The sequence below is a fragment of the Ranitomeya imitator genome, chromosome 4 (genome assembly GCF_032444005.1).
Source record: "Ranitomeya imitator isolate aRanImi1 chromosome 4, aRanImi1.pri, whole genome shotgun sequence".
Taxonomy (NCBI): Eukaryota; Metazoa; Chordata; class Amphibia; order Anura; family Dendrobatidae; genus Ranitomeya; species Ranitomeya imitator.
The window spans coordinates 673,641,617-673,669,236 of NC_091285.1; the positions used below are offsets into that span (position 1 = coordinate 673,641,617).

Sequence of the window (27,620 nt, forward strand, 5' to 3'; positions counted from 1 at the left end):
TGCGCTGGCAGCAATTTTCAGAAAGGGTCTCTCTGAAGCCCTTAAGGATGTCATGGTGGGATTTCCTATGCATGTTGGTCTGAATGAGTCTATGTCTTTGGCCATTCAGATCGATCGACGCTTACGTGAGCGTAAAAATGTGCACCATTTGGCGGTATTATCTGAGCATAAACCTGAGCCTATGCAATGTGATAGGACTTTGACCAGAGCTGAACGGCAAGAACACAGACGTCGGAATGGGCTGTGTTTTTATTGTGGTGACTCCACTCATGCTTTCTCCGATTGTCCTAAGCGCACTAAGCGGTTCGCTAGGTCTGCCACCATTGGAACGGTACAGTCGAAATTTCTTTTGTCCGTTACTTTGATCTGCTCTTTGTCATCCTATTCTGTCATGGCATTTGTGGATTCAGGCGCTGCCCTGAATTTGATGGACTTGGATTTTGCTAGGCGCTGTGGGTTTTTCTTGCAGCCCTTGCAGTATCCTATTCCATTGAGAGGAATTGATGCTATGCCTTTGGCCAAGAATAAGCCTCAGTACTGGACCCAACTGACCATGTGCATGGCTCCTGCGCATCAGGAGGATATTTGCTTTTTGGTGTTGCATAATCTGCATGATGTGGTCGTGTTGGGGTTGCCATGGCTACAAGTCCATAACCCAGTATTGGATTGGAAATCTATGTCTGTGTCCAGCTGGGGTTGTCAGGGGGTACATGGTGATGTTCCATTTCTGTCTATTTCATCATCCACCCCTTCTGAGGTCCCAGAGTTTTTGTCGGATTACCGGGATGTATTTGATGAGCCCAAGTCCAGTGCCCTACCTCCGCATAGGGATTGCGATTGTGCTATCGATTTGATTCCTGGTAGTAAGTTTCCTAAGGGTCGACTGTTTAATTTATCTGTGCCTGAGCACGCCGCTATGCGGAGTTACGTAAAGGAATCCTTGGAGAAGGGTCATATTCGCCCGTCGTCGTCGCCATTGGGAGCAGGGTTCTTTTTTGTGGCCATGAAGGATGGTTCGTTGAGACCTTGTATTGATTACCGCCTTCTAAATAAAATCACAGTCAAATTTCAGTACCTCTTGCCGCTGCTGTCTGATTTGTTTGCTCGGATTAAGAGGGCTAGTTGGTTCACCAAGATAGATCTTCGTGGTGCGTATAATCTTGTGCGTATTAAACAGGGCGATGAATGGAAAACAGCATTTAATACGCCCGAGGGCCATTTTGAGTACCTGGTTATGCCATTCGGGCTTTCCAATGCTCCATCAGTATTTCAGTCCTTTATGCATGACATCTACCGAGAGTACCTGGATAAATTCCTGATTGTATACTTGGATGATATTTTGGTCTTCTCGGATGATTGGGAGTCTCACGTGAAGCAGGTTAGAATGGTGTTCCAGGTCCTGCGTGCGAATTCTTTGTTTGTGAAGGGGTCAAAGTGTCTCTTTGGTGTTCAGAAGGTTTCATTTTTGGGTTTCATTTTTTCCCCTTCTACTATCGAGATGGACCCTGTTAAAGTTCAGGCCATTTATGATTGGACTCAGCCGACATCTCTGAAGAGTCTGCAAAAGTTCCTGGGCTTTGCTAATTTTTATCGTCGCTTCATCAATAATTTTTCTAGTATTGCTAAACCGTTGACTGATTTGACCAGGAAGGGTGCTGATGTGGTCAATTGGTCTTCTGCTGCTGTAGAAGCTTTTCTGGAGTTAAAGCGTCGTTTTTCTTCTGCCCCTGTGTTGTGCCAGCCAGATGTTTCGCTCCCGTTCCAGGTCGAGGTTGATGCTTCTGAGATTGGAGCAGGGGCTGTTTTGTCGCAAAGAAGTTCTGATGGCTCGGTGATGAAACCATGTGCCTTCTTTTCCAGGAAGTTTTCGCCTGCTGAGCGTAATTATGATGTTGGCAATCGAGAGTTGTTGGCCATGAAGTGGGCATTCGAGGAGTGGCGTCATTGGCTTGAAGGAGCTAAGCATCGCGTGGTGGTCTTGACTGATCACAAGAACTTGACTTATCTCGAGTCTGCCAAACGGTTGAATCCTAGACAGGCTCGTTGGTTGCTGTTTTTCTCCCGTTTTGACTTTGTGGTTTCGTACCTTCCGGGCTCTAAGAATGTGAAGGCGGATGCCCTGTCTAGGAGTTTTGTGCCTGACTCTCTGGGTGTTCCTGAGTCGGCGGGTATTCTCAAAGAGGGGGTAATTTTGTCTGCCATCTCCCCTGATTTGCGGCGGGTGCTGCAAAAATTTCATGCTAATAGACCTGACCGTTGCCCAGAGGAGAAACTGTTTGTCCATGATAAATGGCCGAGTAGAGTTATCTCTGAGGTTCATTGTTCGGTGTTGGCTGGTCATCCTGGAATCTTTGGTACCAGAGATTTGGTGGCTAGATCCTTTTGGTGGCCGTCTCTGTCGCGGGATGTGCGTTCGTTTGTGCAGTCCTTTGGGATTCGTGCTCGGGCTAAGCCCTGCTGTTCTCGTGCCAGTGGGTTGCTTTTGCCCTTGCCAGTCCCGAAGAGGCCCTGGACACATATCTCTATGGATTTTATTTCGGATCTCCCCGTCTCTCAAAAGATGTCAGTCATTTGGGTGGTTTGTGATCGCTTCTCTAAGATGGTCCATTTGGTACCCTTGTCTAAATTGCCTTCCTCCTCTGATTTGGTGCCATTGTTTTTCCAGCATGTGGTTCGTTTACATGGCATTCCGGAGAACATCGTTTCTGACAGAGGTTCCCAGTTTGTTTCGAGATTTTGGCGAGCCTTTTGTGCTAGGTTGGGCATTGATTTGTCTTTTTCCTCGGCTTTTCATCCTCAGACAAATGGCCAAACTGAACGAACCAATCAGACCTTGGAAACATATCTGAGATGTTTTGTTTCTGCTGATCAGGATGATTGGGTGTCCTTTTTGCCTTTGGCTGAGTTCGCCCTTAATAATCGGGCCAGCTCGGCTACTTTGGTTTTGCCGTTTTTCTGCAATTCTGGTTTCCATCCTCGTTTCCCTTCAGGGCAGGTTGAGTCTTCGGACTCTCCTGGTGTGGATACTCTGGTGGATAGGTTGCAGCAGATTTGGACTCATGTAGTGGACAATTTGACATTGTCCCAGGAGAAGGCTCAACGTTTCGCTAACCGTAGGCGCTGTGTGGGTCCCCGACTTCGTGTTGGGGATTTGGTTTGGTTGTCGTCTCATTTTATTCCTATGAAAGTTTCCTCTCCTAAGTTTAAGCCTTGTTTCATTGGTCCGTATAGGATTTCTGAGGTTCTTAATCCTGTGTCTTTTCGTTTGACCCTTCCAGCTTCTTTTTCCATCCATAATGTATTCCATAGGTCATTGTTGCGGAGATACGTGGCACCTGTGGTTCCATCCGTTGATCCTCTTGCCCCGGTTTTGGTTGAGGGGGAGTTGGAGTATATAGTGGAGAAAATTTTGGATTCTCGTATTTCGAGACGGAAACTCCAGTACCTGGTTAAGTGGAAGGGTTATGGTCAGGAAGATAATTCCTGGGTCTTTGCCTCTGATGTTCATGCTGCCGATCTGGTTCGTGCCTTTCATTTGGCTCATCCTGGTCGGCCTGGGGGCTCTGGTGAGGGTTCGGTGACCCCTCCTCAAGGGGGGGGTACTGTTGTGAATTCTGTGGTCGAGCTCCCTCCTGTGGTCATGAGTGGTACTTCGGCTGGTTCTGTCTATGAGCTTCCTCTGGTGGATGTGAGTGGGGCTGCGGCTTCTGAGTTTCCTTCCTCAGGTGACGAGGTTAAGTCGTTAGGTGCTGCTCTATTTAACTCCCCCTAGTGCTTTGATCCTGGCCTCCAGTCAATGTTCCAGTATTGGTCTTGCTCTCTCCTGGATCGTCTTGTGGCCTGTCTGCCCTGCATAAGCTAAGTTCTGCTTGTGTTACTTTTGTTTGCTATTTTTTCTGTCCAGCTTGCTATATTGGTTTTTCTTGCTTGCTGGAAGCTCTGGGACGCAGAGGGAGCACCTCCGTACCGTTAGTCAGTGCGGAGGGTCTTTTTGCGCCCTCTGCGTGGTTGTTTGTAGGTTTTTGTGCTGACTGCAAAGCTATCTTTCCTATCCTCGGTCTATTCAGTAAGTCAGGCCTCACTTTGCTAAAATCTATTTCATCTCTGTGTTTGTATTTTCATCTTTACTCACAGTCATTATATGTGGGGGGCTGCCTTTTCCTTTGGGGAATTTCTCTGAGGCAAGGTAGGCTTATTTTTCTATCTTCAGGGCTAGCTAGTTTCTCAGGCTGTGCCCGAGGCGCCTAGGTCTGGTCAGGAGCGCTCCACGGCTACCTCTAGTGTGGTGTGATAGGATTAGGGATTGCGGTCAGCAGAGTTCCCACGTCTCAGAGCTCATCCTATGTTATTAGTAACTATCAGGTCACTTTGTGTGCTCTTAACCACCAGGTCCATTGTGTTTCTGAACCACCAGTTCATAACAGCGGGCATCACGTTGCATTTGCAGAGCCTCTGATGTACCTAAACAGTAGAAACCCAAACCACCCACAATTGACCCCATATTGGAAAGTAGACCCTCCAAGGAACTTATCTAGATGTGTTGTGAGAACTTTGAACCCTCAAGTGTTTCACTAAAGTTTATAACGCAGAGTCATGAAAATAAAAATCTTTTTTTCCCACAAGAATCATTTTTTAGCCCCTAAATTTTTAAATTTTTATTTTCCCATGGGTAACAGGAGAAATTGGACTGCAAACGTTGTTGTCCAATTTGTCCTGAGTACGCTGTTACCCCATATGTGGGGGTAAACCACTGTTTGGGCACACGGCAGAGCTCGGAAAGGAAGGAGCACTGTTTAACTTTTTCAACACAGAATTGGATGGAATTGAGATCAGATGTCATGTTGTGTTTGCAGAGCCCCTGATCTGCCTAAACAGTGGAAACTCCCAATTTTATTTCATACCCTAACCCCAACACACCCCTAACCCTAATCCCAACCCTAACCACACCCCTAACCCGAACACACCCCTATCCTTAATCCCAACCCAAACACACCCCTAACCCCAACACACTTCTAACCCTAATCCCAACCCTAACTATAACCCTAACCACACCCCTAACCCTGACACACCTCTAACCCAACCATAAACATAATCCAAACCCTAAACCCAACTCTAGCCCCAACCCCAACTCTAGCCCCAACCCTTACTTTAGCCCCAACCCTAACCCTAACTTTAGTCCGAACCCTAGCCCTAACCCTAATGGGAAAATGGAAATACATTTTTTATGTAAAAAGGGGGGGGGGATATTTACTTTTTATAGCTGTTTTTATGGCTGGTTTTTATTGTTTTTTATTGCAAAAAATATTTTTGTGTTACCTCATTTTGAGAGCTATATTTTTTCAATATTTTGGTCCACATGCGAGGTCTTGTTTTTTGTGGGATGAGTTGACATTTTTATTGGTACCATTTTCGGGCATATTACTTTATTACTATATAATATTATATTTTTGATCACTTTTTATTCTGATTTTTGTTAGGCAGAATGAACAAACACCAGCAATTCATGACTTTCTTTGGGGAAGGGGGCATTTATACCGTTCCGCGTTTGGTAAAATTGATAAAGCAGTTTTATTCTTCGGGTCCGTACGAAGACAGCAATTCCTCTTTTTTTTATGTTTTGGCGCTTTTATACAATAAAAACTATTTTATATAAAAAATAATTGTTTTTGCATCGCTTTATTCTGAGAGCTATAACTTTTTTATTTTTCTGCTGATGATGCTGTGTGGCGGCTTTTTTTTGCGGGACCAGATGACGTTTTCAGCGGTACCATGTTTATTTATATCCGTCTTTTTGATCGCGTGTTATTCCACTTTTTGTTCGCCGGTATGATAATAAAGCGTTGTTTTTTGCCTCGTTTTTTATTTATTTTTTTGCGGTGTTCTCTGAAGGGTTTAACTAGTGGGATAGTTTTATAGAGCGGGTCGTTATGGACGCGGCAATACCAAATATGTGTACTTTTACTGTTTTTTTTATTTACATAAATAAATGGATTTATTGGGATTTTTTTTTCCTTATTTGGGGATTTTTTTCTTTTATACATTTTATTTTTTATTTATTTTTTTACTTTCTAGCATTGTCCCAGAGTGGAACATCACTATATTAGATCAGATCAGATTTTTGTGGGACAAGATGACGTTTTCAGCTGTACCATGTTTATTTATATCTCTCTTTTTGATCGCGTGTTATTCCACTTTTTGTTCGGAGGTATGATGATAAAGCATTGTTTTTGTCTCTTTTTTTACGGTATTCACTGAAAGGGTTAACTAGTGGGACAGTTTTATAGGTCAGGTTGTTACGGACGCGGCAATACTAAATATGTGTACTTTTATTTTTTTTTATTTACATAAAGAAATGTTTTTATTGGAAAAATGTATTTTTTTTTCGTTATTTAGCAATATTTTTTTTTTACTTTTTTACTTTGTCCCAGGGTGGGACATCACTGTATAGTGTCAGATCGCTGATCTGACACTTCGCAAAGCACTGTATCAGATCAGCGATCTGACAGGCAGTGCAGGAGGCTTGCCGACGCCTGCTCTCAGCAGGCGCTTGCAAGTCACCTCCCTACAGGACCCGGATGGACCCCCATGGCCATCTTGGATCCAAGGCCTACAGGGAGGAGATAGGAGGAGACGCTCGGAAGAACGCGATCACATTGCGTTGTTCCGAGGGTCTCAGGGAAGCCTGCAGGGATCCCCCTTCCTGTGCGATGCTTCCCTATTGCTTCCCTATGCCACCGGATCACTGCGATCATGTTTGATCGCAGTCTTCCGGGGGTTAAAGTGCCGGGAGCAGTTCGTGACTGCTCCTGACACATAGTGCCGAATGTCATCTGTGATAATCAGCTGACACCCGGCCACGATCCCCCCATGAGCGCAGCTGATCGCATATGACATACTATCCGTTTATGGTCATGCGGGCCCAGGTCACCTCGACGGGATAGTACGTCTAATGTCAGAAAGGGGTTAAACCGCGGTCAGTCTTCTATAAAGTATTTGAGTTTTCAATGTTTAGAGCAGAAATTATTTCCCTTCTGTCTGGTCCTAAAGAGGATTATTCATGAAATGAAAACACCCTCTTTTCTTTCTAATTAAATTCTCAGATTTTTTTTTTTGCAGAATTTCCACCAAACTTTTAAATATTTTCCTAAAACATTCAATCACCACATGGGAGGTTTTGGCTGTGAGCCTATCTGAAAGTAAAGGTGAGTTATTTCTCCTTGGTTGTATAAAGTATCCATCTATCTATTTATCTATTATCTATCTATTATCTATCTCTCATTAGTTGGCACCTGTGCATTATAGTAAAGATGTCAGTGTGATATAGTGCAGTCAGTGTATGTATTTTACTGTACAAATGATGTGGGTCCCCCCCATATTCACTAACCAGCAAAGGCTAAACAGACAGCTGCAGACTGATATAAATAGCATAGGAAGGGGCCATACATTGGCCCCCTCCCAGATAAAGAACATCAACCCTCAGCTTCCCCAGAAATGGCACATGCATAAGATGTGCCAATTTTGGTGCTTAGCCTCGCTGTTCCTACTTGCTCTGGTGCGGTGGCAAGTGGTGTAACATTTGTAGGGTTGATGTCAGCTTTGTAATATCAGATGACATCAAGCCCAGGCATTGGTAATGGAGAGGTGTCTATAAGATGCCCCATTACTAACCCCATAGTGAAAATGAAATAAAGTCACACACAGAAAAAAATCCTTTATTTGAAAGAAACACTCCCCACCTTCTTTTACCCATCTATTACTGTAAAAGTGTTGTGAATTCTGTTGTCGAGCTCCCTCCTGTGGTCGTGAATAGTACTTCGGTGAGTTCTGTCCGTGGGCTCCCTCTGGTGGCTGTGAGTGGAGCTGCTGCTTCTGAGGCTCCTTACACAGGTGACGTGGTTTATCCTTTGGTTGGCTGCTCTATTTAACTCCACTTAGATCGTTACTCCATGCCAGCTGTCAATGTTTCTGCATTGGTTCAGTTCGCTCTTGGATCTTTCTGGTGACCTGTCTACTCCAGCAGAAGCTAAGTTCCTGATAGTATCTAATTCGTTCATTGTTTTCTTGTCCAGCTGGATATCATGATTTTGTCTTGCTAGCTGGAGGCTCTGGGATGCAGAGTGGCATCTCCGCACCGTTAGTCGGTGCGAAGGTCTTTTTGCACACTCTGCGTGGTCTTTTGTAGTTTTTTGTGCTGATCGCAAAGCTACCTTTCCTATCCTCTGTCTATTTAATAAGTCTGGCCTCCCTTTGCTGAAACCTGTTTCATTTCTGCGTTTGTGACTTTCATCTTTACTCACAGTCAATATATGTGGGGGGCTGCCTTTTCCTTTGGGGAATTTCTCTGAGGCAAGGGAGGCTTTATTTTCTATCTCTAGGGCTAGCTAGCTCTTAGGCTGTGACGAGGCGCCTAGGGAGTGTCAGGAGCGCTCCACGGCTATTTCTAGTTTGTGTGATAGGATTAGGGATTGCGGTCAGCAGAGCTCCCACATCCCAGAGCTTGTCCTGTGTGAGTTTTAACTATCAGGTCATTCCGGGTGCTCCTAACCACCAGGTCATAACAAAAAGTTAAAATAACAAAACTACATATTCCTCACCTGTCCACCAATAATTCATTTATTCCATGAAGCACATAACTCTGTTTTATCAGGATTGCAAGGCTGAGAGATGGCATGATGCGACTGCTCAGCCATAAATCCTCAAAACAGTGAGCTGAGCCTGAGAACCGCTGCCTGTGACCGATGGTAACCTCAATGATGTCACCACAAGGCACTGATCTGCACTCTCAGGCTCAGCTCAGTGTCTTCTGGATCATGCCACCACTCAGCCATACAATCCAGATGTAGCAGAGATGAAGAACGTCGTGGGACACATGGAAGATCATTGTTGTGAATTCTGTGGCTGAATTCACTCCTGTGGTCACAAGTGGTACTGCAGCTTCTGAGCTTTCTCCCTCAGGTGTTCTGGTGAGCTCGTTAACTGCTTCATTACTTAACTCCGCCTGATGCTGCTATCCTTGCTCCTTGTCAATGTTTCAGTGTTGGATCTGAGCTTCTCCTGATTGTTCCTGTGACCTGCTGCTCTGTATAGCTAAGTGCTTTTTGTTTTTTTGTTGCTTTTTTTCTGTCCAGCTTGTCTTTTGTTTTGCTGGAAGCTCTGAGACGCAAAGGGTGTACCGCCGTGCCGTTAGTTCGGCACGGTGGGTTTTTTTTGCCCCCTTTGCGTGGTTTTGCTTTAGGGTTTTTTGTAGACTGCAAAGTTCGCTTTACTGTCCTCGCTCTGTCCTAGAATATCGGGCCCCACTTTGCTGAATCTATTTCATCCCTACGTTTTGTCTTTTCATCTTACTCACAGTCATTATATGTGGGGGGCTGCCTTTTCCTTTGGGGAATTTCTCTGGGGCAAGTCAGGCCTATTTTTCTATCTTCAGGCTAGCTAGTTTCTTAGGCTGTGCCGAGTTGCCTAGGTAGTTGTTAGGCGCAATCCACAGCCGCTTTTAGTTGTGTTTAGGATAGGATCAGGTGTGCAGTCTACAGAGTTTCCACGTCTCAGAGCTCGTTCTTGTATTTTTGGGTATTTGTCAGATCACTGTGTGCGCTCTGATCGCTAAGCACACTGTGTTTCTGGATTGCCTTCATAACACCTGTCATTAGCAAACATAACAGATCATCTGACAGATGAGGAATGTGGTGTTTTATTATTTTAAATTTTTCAGTAATAAATACAGTAGGTGAAAGCTGGTGAAGAGTGTTTCTTTCAAATAAACTAGTCTGTGTTTATATTTTGAATAAAGGACTTTTCTCTGTGTCTGTGTTTTTATTACATTTAACTGTGGGTTAGTAATCGGGGTGTCATATAGACGTCTCTCCATTACTAACCTGTCAGCTGACATCAACCTCACAAATATTACCCCACTTGCCAGCGCACCAGAGAGAGTGGAAAGAGCCAGACAAAGCACCAGAATTGGTGTATCTAAATGATGCGCCTTTTCTGGGGCAGCTGCTAGCTGCTATTTTTAGGGGGGGGGTCTCAATATCAATAAACCCTTCCCAGTCTGAAAATACCAGCCCCTAGCTGTCTGCTTTAGCTTGACTGGTTGTCAAAAATTGGAGGACCCCCTTCAGTTTTATTATATTACACTGTGGCATGTAAAAGTTTGGGCACTCCTGGTCAAAATTACTGTTATTGTGAACAGTTAAGCAAGTTGAAGATGAAATCATCTCCAAAAGGCCTGAAGATAAAGAGGACACATTTCCTTTGTATTTTAGGGAAAAAATATATATATATATTTTCTCATTTTTTACATTTTAAAAATTACCAAAAGGAAATTGGGCTTATGCAAATGTTTGGGCACCCTTGGAGATTTGTATGCTCAGAGATAACTTTGACCAATGTTTCAGACCTCACTTAGCCCATAAGAGTTATGGCTTGTTCACTTTCACCGTTGGGAAAGGCCAGGTAAAACAAATTTCCCAGCTTTATAAAAATTCAGCCTTCTCTAACCTTGTGCCAAAAAAAACAGCAACCATGGAGTCTTCTAAGCAGCTGCCTAGCAGTCAGAAAATGAAAATGGTGGAGGCCAGCAAAGCAGGAGAAGGCTATAAGCAGATAGGACAGCGTTTTCAAGTTGTCCTTTCCTAAGTTCAAAATGTAATTAAGAAATGTCAGTTTACCGGAACAGTGGAGGTCAAGATAAGGTCTGGAAGATGAAGCAAACTTTCAGTGAGACCTGCTCGTAGTATTGCTAGAAAGGAAAATCATAACCACTGCTTGACTGCTAGAGACCTTCAGAAAGTTTTAGTAGGCTCTGGAGTTCAGGCACATTGTTCTACTGTTCAGAGACACCTGCACAAATACAACCTTCATGAGAGTCATCAGAAGAAAACCTCTCCTGCATTCTCACCGTAAAATTTAGAATCAAAAGTATGCCAAAAAACATCTAAACATTCATTGTGGAAACAAGTCCTGTGGACCAAAGAAGTTAAAATAGAACTCTTTGGCCACAATGATCAAAGGTATGTGTGGAGAAAAAAGGACACAGTATTTCAGAAAAAGAACATCTTGCCAACCATTAAGCATGGGAGTGGATCAATCATGTTTTGGAGTTGTCTTGAAGCCAATGGGATGGGGAATATTAGAGGTAGAGGGAAGAATGGATTCAATTAAATTTCAACAAATTCTTGATGCAAATATGTGAAAAAGCTGAATTTGAAAAGAGCCTGGCTTCTACAAATGGATGATGATCCTAAACACATGTCAAAATCCACAATAGACTACTTCAAAAGGCGCAAGCTGAAGGTTTTACAATGGCCCTCACAGTCCCCTGATCTGAACATCACTGAAAATCTGTCGCTGGACCTCAAAATAGCAGTGCATGCAAGACGACCCAGGAATCTCACAGAACTGCAAGAATTTTTCAAGGAATAATGAAAAAAAATCCCTCAAACCAGAACTGAAAGACCCTTGTATTTCTACAAAAAGCGTTTGCAAGCTATAATAGTTTTAAAAGGGGGGCTACTAGGTACTAACCATGCAGGATGTCCAAACTTTTGCATGAGCTCATTTTCCTTTTTGTAATTTTTAAAATGTAAAGATGAAAAATATATATATTTTTTTTAACAAAAACACAAAGGAAATGTGTCATCTTAAACTTTAGGCCTTTTAGAGATGATTTAATCTTCAACTTGCTTAACTGTTCACAATAACAGTAATTTTGACTAGGGGTGCCTAAACTTTTACATACCACTGTATATTTAATTAAGTTAAAGAAAACCAGCATGGGGACCCCTCTATTTTTGATAATCAGTCAAGATAACACTGACAGTTGTGGGCTGCGGCCCGCAGCTTTTGGTTCTGCCTGCGCTGGCTAAAATAGGGGGATCCCAGGCAATTTTTAAATTTTATTTATTTATTGCACAGGCGCCTTCTGATAAATACTCTCATCATCATACGCCTGCTGTCGCTGCTATCAGCGAGACCGAGTGCATGATGATGATTAGTACTCTCATCAGCCGACTCCTGCGACCGGCGGTAACCTTTTTACCGCCAGTCACAGCTGTTGGCTCACACGCTGTCATCTGTATGATCGCCTGGGAATCGCAGGGTTTTGACAGGCAGTAACGAATCTACCCTCGATCAGAGCCATGTTTATCACACTGACAAACAGAAGACAGCGTGAAAAAACATTGGATGTTGGACTACTGACCCTGGACAGTAGCATGGACTTCAAGGAGAAGTCCATGTTCGAAGTCTGTGCATGGACACTAGGTGTACGGTATGGACCCCGAACTTTACCGTTCTGGTTCGCTCATCTCTAGTGCTTAGTTAGACTGCAATGGGGTGCCTGTCGGCAAATTGTAGACAGTTACTAATAACATCTATCAGAATTGTGTTTGGTGAAAAAATGTAAAGTATTATAATGTGGAACATTTGAGTCCGAGTGTCATCAGTGTTTCTGATCCGATTTTCGTCAGTGTTTGGTCAGTGTTTCAGTTTATACCATCAGAGCTTCAACAGTGATTTTCACTTATGGAAAATTAAATAAATTGCAAAGCTTTTCCTATTAATTGCAATGTTAATAACTTTGCAATGCTGACTAATAAAGTCCCAGATGGACTCAATGGTGGACCATAATAGCAAGCTTAGGCTATGCAGTCTCTCTTTCTCATTTCTACTCCTGTCCAATCTCCAACTATTTTGGCATCAAAGACATAAGAAAGACTCTCTGAAGAAGAGGAAAGATCTCCATTCCATCCTCCATTATTCTCTCTCTGTGCACCATAATAACCTTTGAGAACTGTGTTGTGAGGTCATCGGAGAACTTGTAGATGGATGTACGGCTCGTAGCCCTATGTTGTGCAAATGCCTTCTGATGGTTTGCGCAGATGCTGGTGATGACTTAGAATTAGTATGTGATGTCCATTTTCACTTTCAGTTCAGAAAGGATCAGTTTGCGCCATTCTTCTAATCTGACGATCTGTCCGTGCAGATGTTCTCTTCTGTGCACTTGTTGCTGTCATTCCAGTTCATCGTTGTTCTTCCAGTCACTGGGCCATGCTATGTTAAAGCAGTGCTAACATCTTCGCCTGCCTACATAGCACTCTGCCAGATGTGGAAACCAAGTTCTCAAAGTTGAAGGAATCTGTCCATCTCAATTTACAACAACTGGTGATAACTGGCATGTCAAGAAAACAGGAGGCATCTCACAAGCATCCCACAAAAATTGATCACATTTTTGAGGTTTTGGCTTGAATGCCTTTCCCATGAAAAATCAGAGCTAGGTGCTTGAAAATTTGATAATGTGCAGATTCTAGCAAAGCCTTGTACTTTCACCGATGTGCATAACCTTAGGGCTTGTCCTTCTTGATGTTGAAATTTCAGTGTTGAGGAGTGTATTAAAAAAAAAAACTGCATCGAATTGTGCCAAATGACAGATTTAGTCTTTGCTGCCTCTGTGATCATCCAAACTGGGTTTGACATTCTCGTTTGCTTTTGTCTTGTCTGGACAGGAATCTGTGTGTCTAAACCACATGATATTCAGGTGATGAAGAACTTCTTTATTAACCTGAAGCTTCCATATTCCGTGGTTAGAAATGAACAAGTAGAGATCCGGGCGATTCTCTACAATTACGGCAACAGTAAAATTAAGGCAAGTGAAAACATGGAATAAACCTAAATGAGTAAATACATTTTATTGTGTTTTTATTATCATCCAGGCATCGCAAAATTAAACATTTTCAGACTTTACTTCATTGCTTTATTTTTCATTTTTCTCTCTCAATCACTATTCTTCAGTGCTGTTTCAACCAGGTTGTGCTCCTTTATAAACTGCTTTTAACTGTTGCTCAGAAAGATCTGTGCACTACATCTAAACATTCTGTATGCAGGACTTTCTGAGACTTTCTGCTCCCAACCCATGTATTCATATGGGGGATTTCATAACCTGGGCTGTTTGACTATATTGTACGAATCTCGCTGAGCAGCTTCTGTGGGAGCTTAACTTGGCACAGCAATATCGTGTTTGGGTGAAAAGTAAGACATTAAAAAAAAATCCTATCTTTCAAAGCCCAGAGGATAATTTTATTTAAAAAAAAGTTTTATTTACTCTTTAAATGACCCTACATCTCCTACCTCTTAACATGGTCCTCTTGTTCTCTTTGGTTTAGGTGCGGGTAGTCTGGAGCTACAATGAGAATTTCTGCAGTTTTTCTACAGCCAAAAAGAATTATCGTCAAGAATATACGATCCAACGTTCTTCATCGGTGGCTGCTACCTTTGTTATTGTGCCACTAAACTTGGGAGAGCATGACATCGAAATAAAGGCGGCGGGAGAGTTTGTATCTGATGGCGTGAAGAAAACTCTGAAGGTCGTGGTAAGTAACAAATCATGATATTATCCCTCAATACAATAGAGCAGAGGTCCCCAACCTTTCTGACCTTGAGAGCCATATCCAGCTATAAAAGAGGGTCGTGAGCCACATTCAGCTATGAGAGAGGGTCGCGAGCCACAACCAGCTCCTTCCCCACTCACAGTAGTGACACCGAGAGCCTCCATTACTGGTATAATAACAGCCAAAGTTTTTCCACTGAAATCACACCAAAGCAGTCTACCAAGCTCCATGGTTTCCTGTTATGAATTCTGTTGTTAAGCTCCCTCCTGTGGTCATGAATGGTACTTCGGCTGGTTCTGTCCATGGGCTTCCTCTGGTGGTTGTGAGTGGGGCTGCGGCTTCTGAGGTTCCTTCCATAGGTGACGAGGTTAATTCGTTAGCTGGCTGCTCTATTTAACGCCACCTAGATCATTGCTCCATGCCACCTGTCAATGTTCCAGTATTGGTCTAGTTCGCTCCTGGATCGTTCTTGTGACCTGTCTTCCCAGCAGAAGCTAAGTTCCTGCTTGTTTTTCTCTGTTTGCTATTTTTTCTGTCCAGCTTGCTATTTTGATTTTTGTCTTGCTTGCTGGAAGCTCTGGGACGCAGAGGGAGCGCCTCCGCACCGTGAGTCGGTGCGGAGGGTCTTTTTGCACCCTCTGCGTGGTCTTTTTGTAGTTTTTTGTGCTGACCGCAAAGTTACCTTTCCTATCCTCTGTCTGTTCAGTAAGTCGGGCCTCACTTTGCTAAATCTATTTCATCTCTGTGTTTGTAATTTTCATCTTAACTCACAGTCATTATATGTGGGGGGCTGCCTGTTCCTTTGGGGAATTTCTCTGAGGCAAGGTAGGCTTTATTTTTCTATCTTTAGGGCTAGCTAGTTCCTTAGGCTGTGCCGAGTTGCATAGGGAGCGTTAGGAGCAATCCACGGCTATTTCTAGTGTGTGTGATAGGATTAGGGATTACGGTCAGCAGAGTTCCCACGTCTCAGAGCTTGTCCTGTATTATTAGTAACTATCAGGTCATTCCGTGTGCTCTTAACCACCAGGTCCATTATTGTCCTCACCACCAGGTCATAACAGTACAGGTGGCCAAAAGTATTAATGCATCTCAATAGAGGGATAAGAGAAGTTCTGAGACCATTTTTTTTTCTTTGCAGTGTGTTTTGTCTCTCTTTTCCCTTTTACCTCTGGGTGGTTCAGGATACAGGTTTAGATATGGACATTCAAGGTCTGTCCTCTTGTATGGATAATCTCACTCCAAGGGTACAAAACATTCAAGATTTTGTGGTTCAAAATCCTATGTTAGAGCATAGGATTCCAATTCCTGATTTGTTTTTTGGGGATAGATCTAAGTTTCTGAATTTCAAAAATAATTGTAAATTGTTTCTTGCTTTGAAACCTCGCTCCTCAGGTGACCCTGTTCAACAAGTGAAAATCATTATTTCTTTGTTACGTGGCGACCCTCAAGACAGGGCATTTTCCCTTGCGCCAGGAGATCCGGCATTGCGTGATGTTGATGTGTTTTTTCTGGTGCTTGGATTGCTTTATGATGAACCAAATTCAGTGGATCAGGCAGAGAAAATCTTGCTGGCTCTGTGTCAGGGTCAAGATGAGGAAGAGATATATTGTCAGAAGTTTAGGAAGTGGTCTGTACTCACTCAGTGGAATGAATGTGCGCTGGCAGCAATTTTCAGAAAGGGTCTCTCTGAAGCCCTTAAGGATGTCATAGTGGGATTTCCCATGCCTGCTGGTCTGAATGAGTCTATGTCTTTGGCCATTCAGATCGATCGACGCTTGCGTGAGCGTAAAGTTGTGCACCATTTGGCGGTATTATCTGAGCATAGATCTGAGCCTATGCAATGTGATAGGACTTTGACCAGAGCTGAACGGCAAGAACACAGACGTCGGAATGGGCTGTGTTTTTACTGTGGTGATTCCACTCATGCTATCTCCGATTGTCCTAAGCGCACTAAGCGTTTCGCTAGGTCTGCCACCATTGGTACGGTACAGTCGAAATTTCTTTTGTCCGTTACTCTGATTTGCTCTTTGTCATCCTATTCTGTTATGGCATTTGTGGATTCAGGCGCTGCCCTGAATTTGATGGACTTGGAGTTTGCTAGGCGCTGTGGTATTTTTCTTGGAGCCCTTGCAGTATCCTATTCCATTGAGAGGAATTGATGCTACGCCTTTGACCAAGAATAAGCCCCAGTACTGGACCCAATTGACCATGTGCATGGCTCCTGCACATCAGGAGGATATTCGCTTTTTGGTGTTGCATAATCTGCATGATGTGGTCGTTTTGGGGTTGCCATGGCTACAGGTCCATAATCCAGTATTGGATTGGAAATCTATGTCTGTGTCCAGCTGGGGTTGTCAGGGGGTACATGGTGATGTTCCATTTTTGTCTATTTCGTCATCCACCCCTTCTGAAGTCCCGGAGTTTTTGTCGGATTACCGGGATGTATTTGATGAGCCCAAATCCAGTGCCCTACCTCCTCATAGGGATTGCGATTGTGCTATCAATTTGATTCCTGGTAGTAAGTTTCCTAAGGGCCGACTGTTCAATTTATCTGTGCCAGAACACGCCGCTATGCGGAGTTATATAAAGGAATCCTTGGAGAAGGGTCATATTCGCCCATCATCGTCACCATTGGGAGCAGGGTTTTTTTTTTTTGTGGCCAAGAAGGATGGTTCTTTGAGACCTTGTATTGATTACCGCCTTCTTAATAAGATCACAGTCAAATTCCAGTACCCTTTGCCGCTGCTGTCTGATTTATTTGCTCGGATTAAGGGGGCTAGTTGGTTCACCAAGATAGATCTTCGTGGTGCGTATAATCTTGTGCGTATTAAACAGGGCGATGAATGGAAAACAGCATTTAATACGCCGAGGGCCATTTTGAGTACCTGGTTATGCCATTCGGGCTTCCCAATGCTCCATCAGTATTTCAGTCCTTTATGCATGACATCTTCCGAGAGTACCTGGATAAATTCCTGATTATATATTTGGATGATATTTTGGTCTTCTCGGATGATTGGGAGTCTCACGTGAAGCAGGTCAGAATGGTGTTCCAGGTCCTTTGTGCTAATTCTTTGTTTGTGAAGGGGTCTAAGTGTCTCTTTGGAGTTCAGAAGGTTTCATTTTTGGGTATCATTTTTTCCCCTTCTGCTATCGAGATGGACCCTGTTAAAGTCCAGGCCATTTATGATTGGACTCAGCCGACATCTGTGAAGAGTCTGCAAAAGTTCCTGGGCTTTGCTAATTTTTATCGTCGCTTCATCAGTAATTTTTCTAGTGTTGCTAAACTGTTGACTGATTTGACCAAGAAGGGTGCTGATGTGGTCAATTGGTCTTCTGCGGCTGTGGAAGCTTTTTAGGAGTTGAAGCGTAGTTTTTCTTCTGCCCCTGTGTTGTGCCAGCCAGATGTTTCGCTCCTGTTTCAGGTCGAGGTTGATGCTTCTGAGATTGGAGCAGGAGCTGTTTTGTCGCAAAGAAGTTCTGATGGCTCGGTGATGAAACCATGTGCCTTCTTTTCTAGAAAGTTTTTGCCTGCTGAGCGCAATTATGATGTTGGCAATCGAGAGTTGTTGGCCATGAAGTGGGCATTCGAGGAGTGGCGTCATTGGCTTGAAGGAGCCAAGCATCGCGTGGTGGTCTTGACGGATCACAAGAATTTGACTTATCTCGAGTCTGCCAAACGGTTGAATCCTAGACAGGCTCGTTGGTCGCTATTTTACTCCCGTTTTGATTTTGTGGTTTCGTACCTTCCGGGCTCTAAGAATGTGAAGGCTGATGCCCTGTCAAGGAGTTTTGTGCCCGACTCTCCGGGTGTCCCTGAGCCGGCGGGTATTCTCAAAGAGGGGGTAATTTTGTCTGCCATCTCCCCTGATTTGCGGCGGGTGCTGCAAAAATTTCAGGCTGATAGACCTGACCGTTGCCCAGCGGAGAAACTGTTTGTCCCTGATAAATGGACTAGTAGAGTTATCTCTGAGGTTCATTGTTCGGTGTTGGCTGGTCATCCTGGAATCTTTGGTACCAGAGATTTGGTGGCTAGATCCTTTTGGTGGCCGTCTTTGTCGCGGGATGTGCGTTCTTTTGTGCAGTCCTGTGGGACTTGTGCTCGGGCTAAGCCCTGCTGTTCTCGTGCCAGTGGGTTGCTTTTGCCCTTGCCGGTCCCGAAGAGGCCCTGGACGCATATTTCTATGGATTTTATTTTGGATCTCCCTGTCTCTCAAAAGATGTCGGTCATTTGGGTGGTTTGTGATCGCTTCTCTAAGATGGTCCATTTGGTACCCTTGTCTAAATTGCCTTCCTCCTCTGATTTGGTGCCGTTGTTTTTCCAGCATGTGGTTCGTTTACATGGCATTCCGGAGAACATCGTTTCGGACAGAGGTTCCCAGTTTGTTTCGAGGTTTTGGCGATCCTTTTGTGCTAGGATGGGCATTGATTTGTCTTTTTCCTCGGCTTTCCATCCTCAGACAAATGGCCAAACCAAACGTACTAATCAGACTTTGGAAACATATCTGAGATGCTTTGTTTCTGCTGATCAGGATGATTGGGTGTCCTTTTTGCCTTTGGCTGAGTTCGTCCTTAATAATCGGGCCAGTTCAGCTACTTTGGTTTCGCCGTTTTTCTGCAATTCTGGTTTCCATCCTCGTTTCTCTTCAGGGCAGGTTGAGTCTTCGGACTGTCCTGGTGTAGATACTGTGGTGGATAGGTTGCAGCAGATTTGGACTCATGTGTTGGACAATTTGACATTGTCCCAGGAGAAGGCTCAATGTTTCGCTAACCGCCGGCGCTGTGTGCGTCCCCGACTTCGTGTTGGGGATTTGGTTTGCTTGTCGTCTCGTTATGTTCCTATGAAGGTTTCCTCTCCTAAGTTTAAGCCATGTTTCATTGGTCCATATAAGATTTCTCAGGTTCTCAATCCTGTGTCATTTCGTTTGACCCTTCCAGGAGATACGTGGCGCCTGTGGTTCCATCCGTTGATCCTCCTGCCCCGGTGTTGGTTGAGGGGGAGTTGGAGTATGTGGTGGAGAAGATTTTGGATTCTCGTATTTCGAGACGGAAACTCCAGTACCTGGTCAAGTGGAAGGGTTATGGTCAGGAAGATAATTCCTGGGTCTTTGCCTCTGATGTTCATGCTGCCGATCTGGTTCGTGCCTTTCATTTGGCTCATCCTGGTCGGCCTGGGGGCTCTGGTGAGGGTTCGGTGACCCCTCCTCAAGGGGGGGGTACTGTTGTGAATTCTGTTGTTAAGCTCCCTCCTGAGGTCATGAATGGTACTTCGGCTGGTTCTGTCCATGGGCTTCCTCTGGTGGTTGTGAGTGGGGCTGCGGCTTCTGAGGTTCCTTCCACAGGTGACGAGGTGTTAAGGACCGGCGGAACGCACCAAGTATAGATGATATGAAACTAGGTGCGTTCGCAGTCCGAGGTCCACCGTGCAGGTAAAGACCCTGCTGCTAGTAAGACGGACTGTATGGCGGTACTAAGTATACACACATGGGTTAACTTCACCCTGCGTGAAGGAAGCGATCCTGTTGCGTCACAGGACCGCAGTACTGCACATAGAGCGCGAGCAAGAAGTCAGCGAACTCAACCCCTACTCAGGATTGAAGTCCGATTAGACACTTGCTGGCACAACACCGCAACTGGGTGTGTAAGGAAAGTAATAAATAGAATATAAAGGCACTAGAGTGCGTGCGGTGCCGCACTGACGGACGCTACTAACCACCCAGGCTTGGGTAAGGAAAGCGCAGAGGAAGCGCACGGCGCCGTACTGGTGGACACAGCAACTGGACGCTGTGATGTGTGTTACGTGCAGTTGGCTAGTCGGGCGCTAGATAGCTACCATCATCCGCGAGCAGTCAACAACACTAGGGAGGGATACTTAGGAGCTTTCATCCATCGACATACATCCATCTACACACACACATTATCAAGACAATACTAGCGCATGGCCGTGCGGACATGCGCAGTTTATATAGTTGCAGCACAGGAAGCAGCTACAGAAGTTTTGCCCTTTCAGGACCTGCCAAGAGGACCAATGGGATGTGCTGCAGTGCCTGAGCATGTGACCCTCGATCTCCAATGGGAGATCTTGCCCTGGGCATGCTCAGTGTGTGCAAATAAGGACTTAGTCCCAGAGATGCCCGCTCGCCGCAGATCAGTGCAGGGTACAACAGGAGAGCCAGAAAAGGCAGCAGTAACCCCCTGCACAGAATCAGTCCCAGCAAGACGCTGGGAGCGGCGCCTCCGCTGAGCAGAGCCCACTGCGGCCGAAGCAGAATGGGAGACCGCAGCAGACACGGATCGAGATTTCCCCTGTGCAGCAGAGGAAACTCGACTCCTAACATTACCCCCCCTCCTAGGGCCACCCCCACCTTGAGCCTCACTACGCTCAAAAGCTGCAATAAGCAGCGGAGCCCGAATGTGCTCCACAGGCTCCCAGGTTCTATCCTCTGGGCCGTGACCCTTCCAGTCCACCAGATAAAATTTCTTGCCACGTACCACCTTGCACCCCACAATAGCATTCACCTCAAACTCATCCGTGGATGAAACCGATGTCCCAGCAGATGACTCAGAAAACCGGGACAAATGAACGGGCTTTAAGAGGGAAACGTGAAAAGTATCGATGATACCAAGGCGTGGAGGAATAGCCAAACAGTAGACCACAGGGTTGACCTGTTCCAGAACCTTAAACGGGCCAATGTAGCGAGGAGCAAACTTAGTGGACTCAACTCGCAGCCTGATGTTACGGGCGGAGAGCCACACTAAGTCGCCAGGAGCAAAGACCGGAGCGAGGCGCCGGTGTGTATCAGCCGAAACACTCATTCTCTCCTTGGAGGCCCGGATGGCATCCTGTGTGCAGTCCCAGATGTCACATGCCTCCACCGCCCAGTCTGCCACCCTAGAATCGGTGGATGGCACGGGCATGGGCACAGGGACACGCGGATGCTGGCCGTAATTAAGGAGGAAAGGAGTCTGACCAGTGGAATCGGCTACGGCGTTGTTCAAGGCAAATTCCGCCCAAGGTAGCAAAGATGCCCAGTCATCTTGCCTAGCAGAGACGAAATGTAGCAAATATGTCACCAGAGTCTGGTTGGTTCTCTCCACCAACCCATTCGTCTCGGGATGGTATGCAGAGGAGAGGTTTAACTCTATGCTGAGTAAACGGCAGAGCTCTCTCCAAAACCGAGACGCGAACTGGGGACCCCGATCGCTGACAATCTTATCAGGCATACCATGCAATCGGAAAACGTGCTTAATGAACAACACCGCCAAGGCCCGTGCAGAGGGTAACCGAGGAAGCGGCACCAAATGTACCATCTTAGAGAAATGGTCGGTGACAACCCAAATAATGGAGCAGCCACGCGACTTGGGTAAGCCCACCACAAAGTCCATCCCGACCATCTCCCAGGGCCTGTCTGCCACCGGTAGAGGGTAAAGCAACCCAGCAGGCCGTTGCAGAGGAGACCGATTCTGGGCGCAAGAAACGCACACCTGAATATAGTCCCTGACATCTCGGGCCATATGCGGCCACCAGTATGTTCTCGCCAAAAGCTCAGATGTCCTATTGGTCCCAAAATGCCCACCCACTCTGGAGGAGTGAGCCCAAGAGAGAACCTCCGGTCGCAAGATAGCTGGTACGAAAGTCTTGCCCGGGGGCACAGACTCTAGCGAAACCAGAGCTACAGTTCTCAGGCTCTCAGAAGAGACAATAAGCCGAGGCTCCTCCTCCTCCTCCGATGACACTACGGAGCGGGCGAGAGCGTCAGCACGAACGTTCTTCTCCCCGGAGAGGAAATGGAGAGTAAAATGAAACCGGGAGAAGAACAGGGACCATCTAGCCTGGCGAGAATTCAGCCGCTGGGCCGTTTGTAGATATACCAAGTTCTTGTGGTCAGTGAAGACTTGGAATGGAAAGCGAGCTCCCTCCAAGAGATGTCTCCACTCAGAAAAAGCCAACTTCATGGCTAGCAACTCCCTTTCCCTGATGGAATAATTCCTCTCCGCTGGTGTGAAGGTCTTGGAGAAGAAGAAGCAAGGATGCCTCCGACCTTGTGCAGCCTTTTGGAAAAGGACTGCTCCAGCACCAATGGATGAGGCATCCACCTCCAAGATAAATGGTTTATCAACATCGGGGCGATGTAGGATGGGAGCGCTAGCGAAGTGTGACTTGATTGAGAGAAAGGCTTTGGAGACCTCCTCTGACCACAACTTGGGATTTGCTCCCTTCTTGGTGAGGGCAACCAAGGGAGCTACCAAAGTTGAGAAGTGTGGAATGAACTGGCGATAGTAATTAATGAACCCCATAAAGCGCTGCACCGCTTTAAGAGAATGGGGTTCCTGCCAGTCCATTACAGCCTGTAGCTTGGCAGGATCCATAGCCAAACCCTGGGCAGAGATGATATAACCAAGGAAAGGCAAGGACTCCTGCTCAAACACACACTTCTCCAACTTGGCGTAGAGGGAATTTGCCCGTAAGAGGTCGAAGACTTTGCGAACATCTCTCCGATGGGAGTCAATATCTGGAGAGAAGATGAGAATATCATCCAGATAGACTACGACCGAGGTGGTGAGCATATCCCGGAAGATGTCGTTCACAAAGTCTTGGAAAACGGCTGGGGCATTACAGAGCCCGAAGGGCATCACCAGATATTCATAGTGCCCATCCCGGGTGTTAAAAGCCGTCTTCCATTCATCCCCCTCACGGATGCGAATCAGGTTGTAAGCACCCCGCAGATCTAACTTAGTAAATATCCTCGCTCCCCGTAGCCTATTAAACAGCTCAGATATCAGGGGTAATGGGTACTTGTTCTTAACGGTGATGGCGTTAAGTCCCCTGTAGTCTATGCATGGACGTAAGTCTCCAGTCTTCTTCTGTACGAAGAAGAACCCAGCCCCTGCCGGTGACACTGACTTCCTAATGAATCCTCTTGCCAGATTCTCTTGGATGTACTGATTGCCTCCGTCTCCGGGAGAGATAACGGATAGACTCGACCCCGGGGAGGCTCAGCACCAGGCAAGAGGTCAATAGGACAGTCATAGGGGCGGTGAGGCAGAAGGGTCTCCGCAGCTCTTTTGGAGAACACGTCTGCATAGGGCCAATAGTGCTTGGGGAGAGAGGAAAGATCTGCGGGTACCTGTGTAGTAGCAACCTGAACGCACTCCCTCTGACATCTACCCTCGCAGGATTTACTCCATCCCAAAATTCTCCCAGAGGACCACTCAATATGAGGAAAATGGTAGCGAAGCCATGGTATCCCCAACAGGACCTCATCCATTCCCTCAGGAATGACTAATAGGGAGATTATCTCCTGATGTGATGGAGACACAGAAAGCGTGAAAGGAATGGTTTGGTGGGTAATCTGTGAGGGTAGTGTTGACCCATTTACCACTCGAACGGTTGCAGGCTTGGCGAGCATCACCAAGGGTATTGGGTGACGCTGGGCAAAAGAGGAAGATATAAAATTACCCTGTGCCCCAGAATCCATGCATAGCTCGACCATAAGAGTGGATGGGCCTATGGTAATTGTCCCCTTGAAGGACAACTTTGAGGCAAACGTCGCCGTGTCTAGTGTACCTCCTCCAACTGCCACTAGACACTGACGTTTCCCCGACCGCTGAGGACCCTTGGAGGCAAGATGTCCTGACTATTGGCAAACATGACGGACCCTATGTGCACGGGCGGACTGAGATTTGGATCCCGCTCGTGTCACCTCTAAGGCCTCATGTGACTCAGATGCCTGGATTGGAGATTCCAAAGGTTTGGCGAAGGTGGGAGCCAGCCGAAACCTCTGCCTACACTGGGCTCGCTCTAACCTCCGTTCGTTAAAACGGAGGTCAATATGAGTAGAGACAGTTATTAACTCCTCCAGTGTGGCAGGAATCTCCCTAGTGGCCAGAGCGTCCTTAACCTGATCAGCCAGGCCCCTCCAAAATATGGGGATAAGGGCTTTATCCGACCACTCCAGCTCTGAAGCTAAAGTATGGAAGCGGACGGAAAAATGGCTGACCAAGGACTCACCCTGAGTTAATGCCAGTAGTTGGAGCGCTGAGTCATGGGTAACTTGAGGTCCTAAAAAGACCTTTTTCAGAGTGCTCAGAAACAACGGAGCACTCTGCACCACATGATCATCACGCTCCCACAGCGGCGTAGCCCACTCCAACGCCCTGTCCGACAAGAGAGAGACAATAAATCCCACCTTAGCCCGCTCTGTAGGAAAACGTGCAGCCAGGAGCTTGAGGTGGATAGAGCACTGACTCACGAATCCCCTACAATTTTTGCAATCTCTAGAAAATTTTTCTGGCAACGGGAGGCGAGATAATGTCGGAACAGGGGTGGCAGTGGACAAGGTTGCTGCAGCCACGCTAGCAGCCTGTACAGCAACTGCGGTAACATCCACAGCTGAGGTTGAGCTCTCGAGGGCCGACAACCTACCCTCCAGCTGTTGGATATACCGCCAAGATTGCTGAATGTCCGCCATTTACTAGCCAGACCTTGGCGCTAGTATTATGTTAAGGACCGGCGGAACGCACCAAGTATAGATGATATGAAACTAGGTGCGTTCGCAGTCCGAGGTCCACCGTGCAGGTAAAGACCCTGCTGCTAGTAAGACGGACTATATGGCGGTACTAAGTATACACACATGGGTTAACTTCACCCTGCGTGAAGGAAGCGATCCTGTTGCGTCACAGGACCGCAGTACTGCACATAGAGCGCGAGCAAGAAGTCAGCGAACTCAACCCCTACTCAGGATTGAAGTCCGATTAGACACTTGCTGGCACAACACCGCAACTGGGTGTGTAAGGAAAGTAATAAATAGAATATAAAGGCACGAGAGTGCGTGCGGTGCCGCACTGACGGACGCTACTAACCACCCAGGCTTGGGTAAGGAAAGCGCAGAGGAAGCGCACGGCGCCGTACTGGCGGACACAGCAACTGGACGCTGTGATGTGTGTTACGTGCAGATGGCTAGTCGGGCGCTAGATAGCTACCATCATCCGCGAGCAGTCAACAACACTAGGGAGGGATACTTAGGAGCTTTCATCCATCGACATACATCCATCTACACACACACATTATCAAGACAATACTAGCGCATGGCCGTGCGGTCATGCGCAGTTTATATATTTGCAGCACAGGAAGCAGCTACAGAAGTTTTGCCCTTTCAGGACCTGCCAAGAGAACCAATGGGATGTGCTGCAGTGCCTGAGCATGTGACCCTCGATCTCCAACGGGAGATCTTGCCCTGGGCATGCTCAGTGTGTGCAAATAAGGACTTAGTCCTAGAGAAGCCCGCTCGCCGCAGATGAGTGCAGGGTAAAACTCGACTCCTAACACGAGGTTAATTCGTTAGCTGGCTGCTCTATTTAACTCCACCTAGATCATTGCTCCATGCCACCTGTCTATGTTCCAGTATTGATCTAGTTCGCTCCTGGATCGTTCTTGTGACCTGTCTTCCCAGCAGAAGCTAAGTTCCTGCTTGTTTTTCTCTGTTTGCTATTTTTTTGTGCTGACCGCAAAGTTACCTTTCCTATCCTCTGTCTGTTCAGTAAGTCGGGCCTCACTTTGCTAAATCTATTTCATCTCTGTGTTTGTAATTTTCATCTTAACTCACAGTCATTATATGTGGGGGGCTGCCTGTTCCTTTGGGGAATTTCTCTGAGGCAAGGTAGGCTTTATTTTTCTACCTTTAGGGCTAGCTAGTTCCTTAGGCTGTGACGAGTTGCATAGGGAGCGTTAGGAGCAATCCACGGCTATTTCTAGTGTGTGTGATAGGATTAGGGATTACGGTCAGCAGAGTTCCCACGTCTCAGAGCTTGTCCTGTATTATTAGTAACTATCAGGTCATTCCGTGTGCTCTTAACTACCAGGTCCATTATTGTCCTCTCCACCAGGTCATAACAGTTTCCTATCTCACCCCCATTCAGATCTGTTTTTCTGTACAGGGCTACACACAAAAGTCCCATTTAGAGATCTGCTCTTAATAGTTATTTACACCTGGTGCTAATGCACCAAGCTGGCAGGCAGCCACGAGCCACACATCATGGTCTCGCGAGATACATGTGGCTCCCGAGCTACAAGTTGGAGAACCCTGCTCTAGAGCTTAAAGTAGGGCAATGAATTGGACAAATTACAACCATGATCAACATTAATTCCCTGTGCACATGCAAATAACCTTTAAATAGTAAAGTTGTGTTTTAGAGCATTAACTGACTTTTAAGGGCATCGTATATTGTAGTTTGGTGCCACATTCACCTCTAAGTGCAAGTGTGAAGACTTCTGTGGTGGGAAGGAGAATTCAGGCACCATTTATTGTCCTTCAAAGAGACTCTAAGCAAATTTAAAGTGCCATAATAATTAGTTATACACACGTCATGTTTTGGTTCTTAATATGCAAGTGATTATTCAGTTTCCATTTACTTTCTTGTTTTATCTATAGCCAGAAGGAAGACGTCTGACCCAGGCCCTAAAATCAGTTGTTTTGGAGCCACAAGGAAAAGGTTTGTATATTGTATTAGGTGATGTTATTATTTCATACTCATCTAAATTAATGGAATTGATAAGTCTGATGTCTATATCGTGTTTTATTTTAAGATTTATTGTTAAAGCTTAAAATGGCTTTGAATCTCTTCTAATTGCAAATTTTTTATAAAGGTGGAGTACAGGAAGAACGGATCACAACCGCAGATCCCATAAATATTGTTCCCAACACAAATGTTGAGACAATTGTTACCATTCTAGGTGAGTGCTGACCAACTGTCCTATTTATTATATATGATAGGTAGAGATGAGTGAAGGATCAAGTGTGAGTCGAATTTCCTGAAAATCGTGATTTCACACGAATTTGAGCATTTTGAGATTCAATTTGCGGTTTGCAAAAGAAAAAACATGCTGAATCATCAGAGAGAGTTAACGTCACTTCTCATGGCCATGTGGACCTCTCCATAATGCCTTGCAGCTATGACATCTATTGGATTAAGAATACTTTGTACAGGTGTGTTGAGTACCTGGACCGTCACTAATCAGCGGTTTTCAGTGGAGCACAGATTGTTCGGCAGAGTTGTTTTACATCTCCAGAGTCTCTTCTGTAGAATGGAAGCTCTTACCGACAGCAAGGTCCTCTTGCTCTCTCTCCTGTAGAGTGGGATCTCTTATTCTCAACGAGGTTCTCTCTCTCTCCCTCACATGATTTTCTTTTAGCAATTACAAGCTTTCCAATATTGAGATTCGTGCAAAATTGTCCA

The 27,620-nt window shown here is 45.7% G+C and overlaps 1 protein-coding gene across 1 annotated transcript in view; it reads left to right on the forward strand.

Moving 5' to 3' along the window:
* The window catches only part of LOC138674680 (A.superbus venom factor 1-like), a 217,499-nt gene that overhangs the window by 108,102 nt on the left and 81,777 nt on the right, over nucleotides 1-27,620 (forward strand). Inside the window, exons 20-24 of the mRNA XM_069762495.1 lie at nucleotides 7,117-7,202; nucleotides 13,506-13,645; nucleotides 14,163-14,369; nucleotides 26,816-26,876; nucleotides 27,031-27,117. Coding sequence (XP_069618596.1) covers nucleotides 7,117-7,202; nucleotides 13,506-13,645; nucleotides 14,163-14,369; nucleotides 26,816-26,876; nucleotides 27,031-27,117 — 581 coding nt within the window. The remainder of the gene's footprint in view (nucleotides 1-7,116; nucleotides 7,203-13,505; nucleotides 13,646-14,162; nucleotides 14,370-26,815; nucleotides 26,877-27,030; nucleotides 27,118-27,620) is intronic.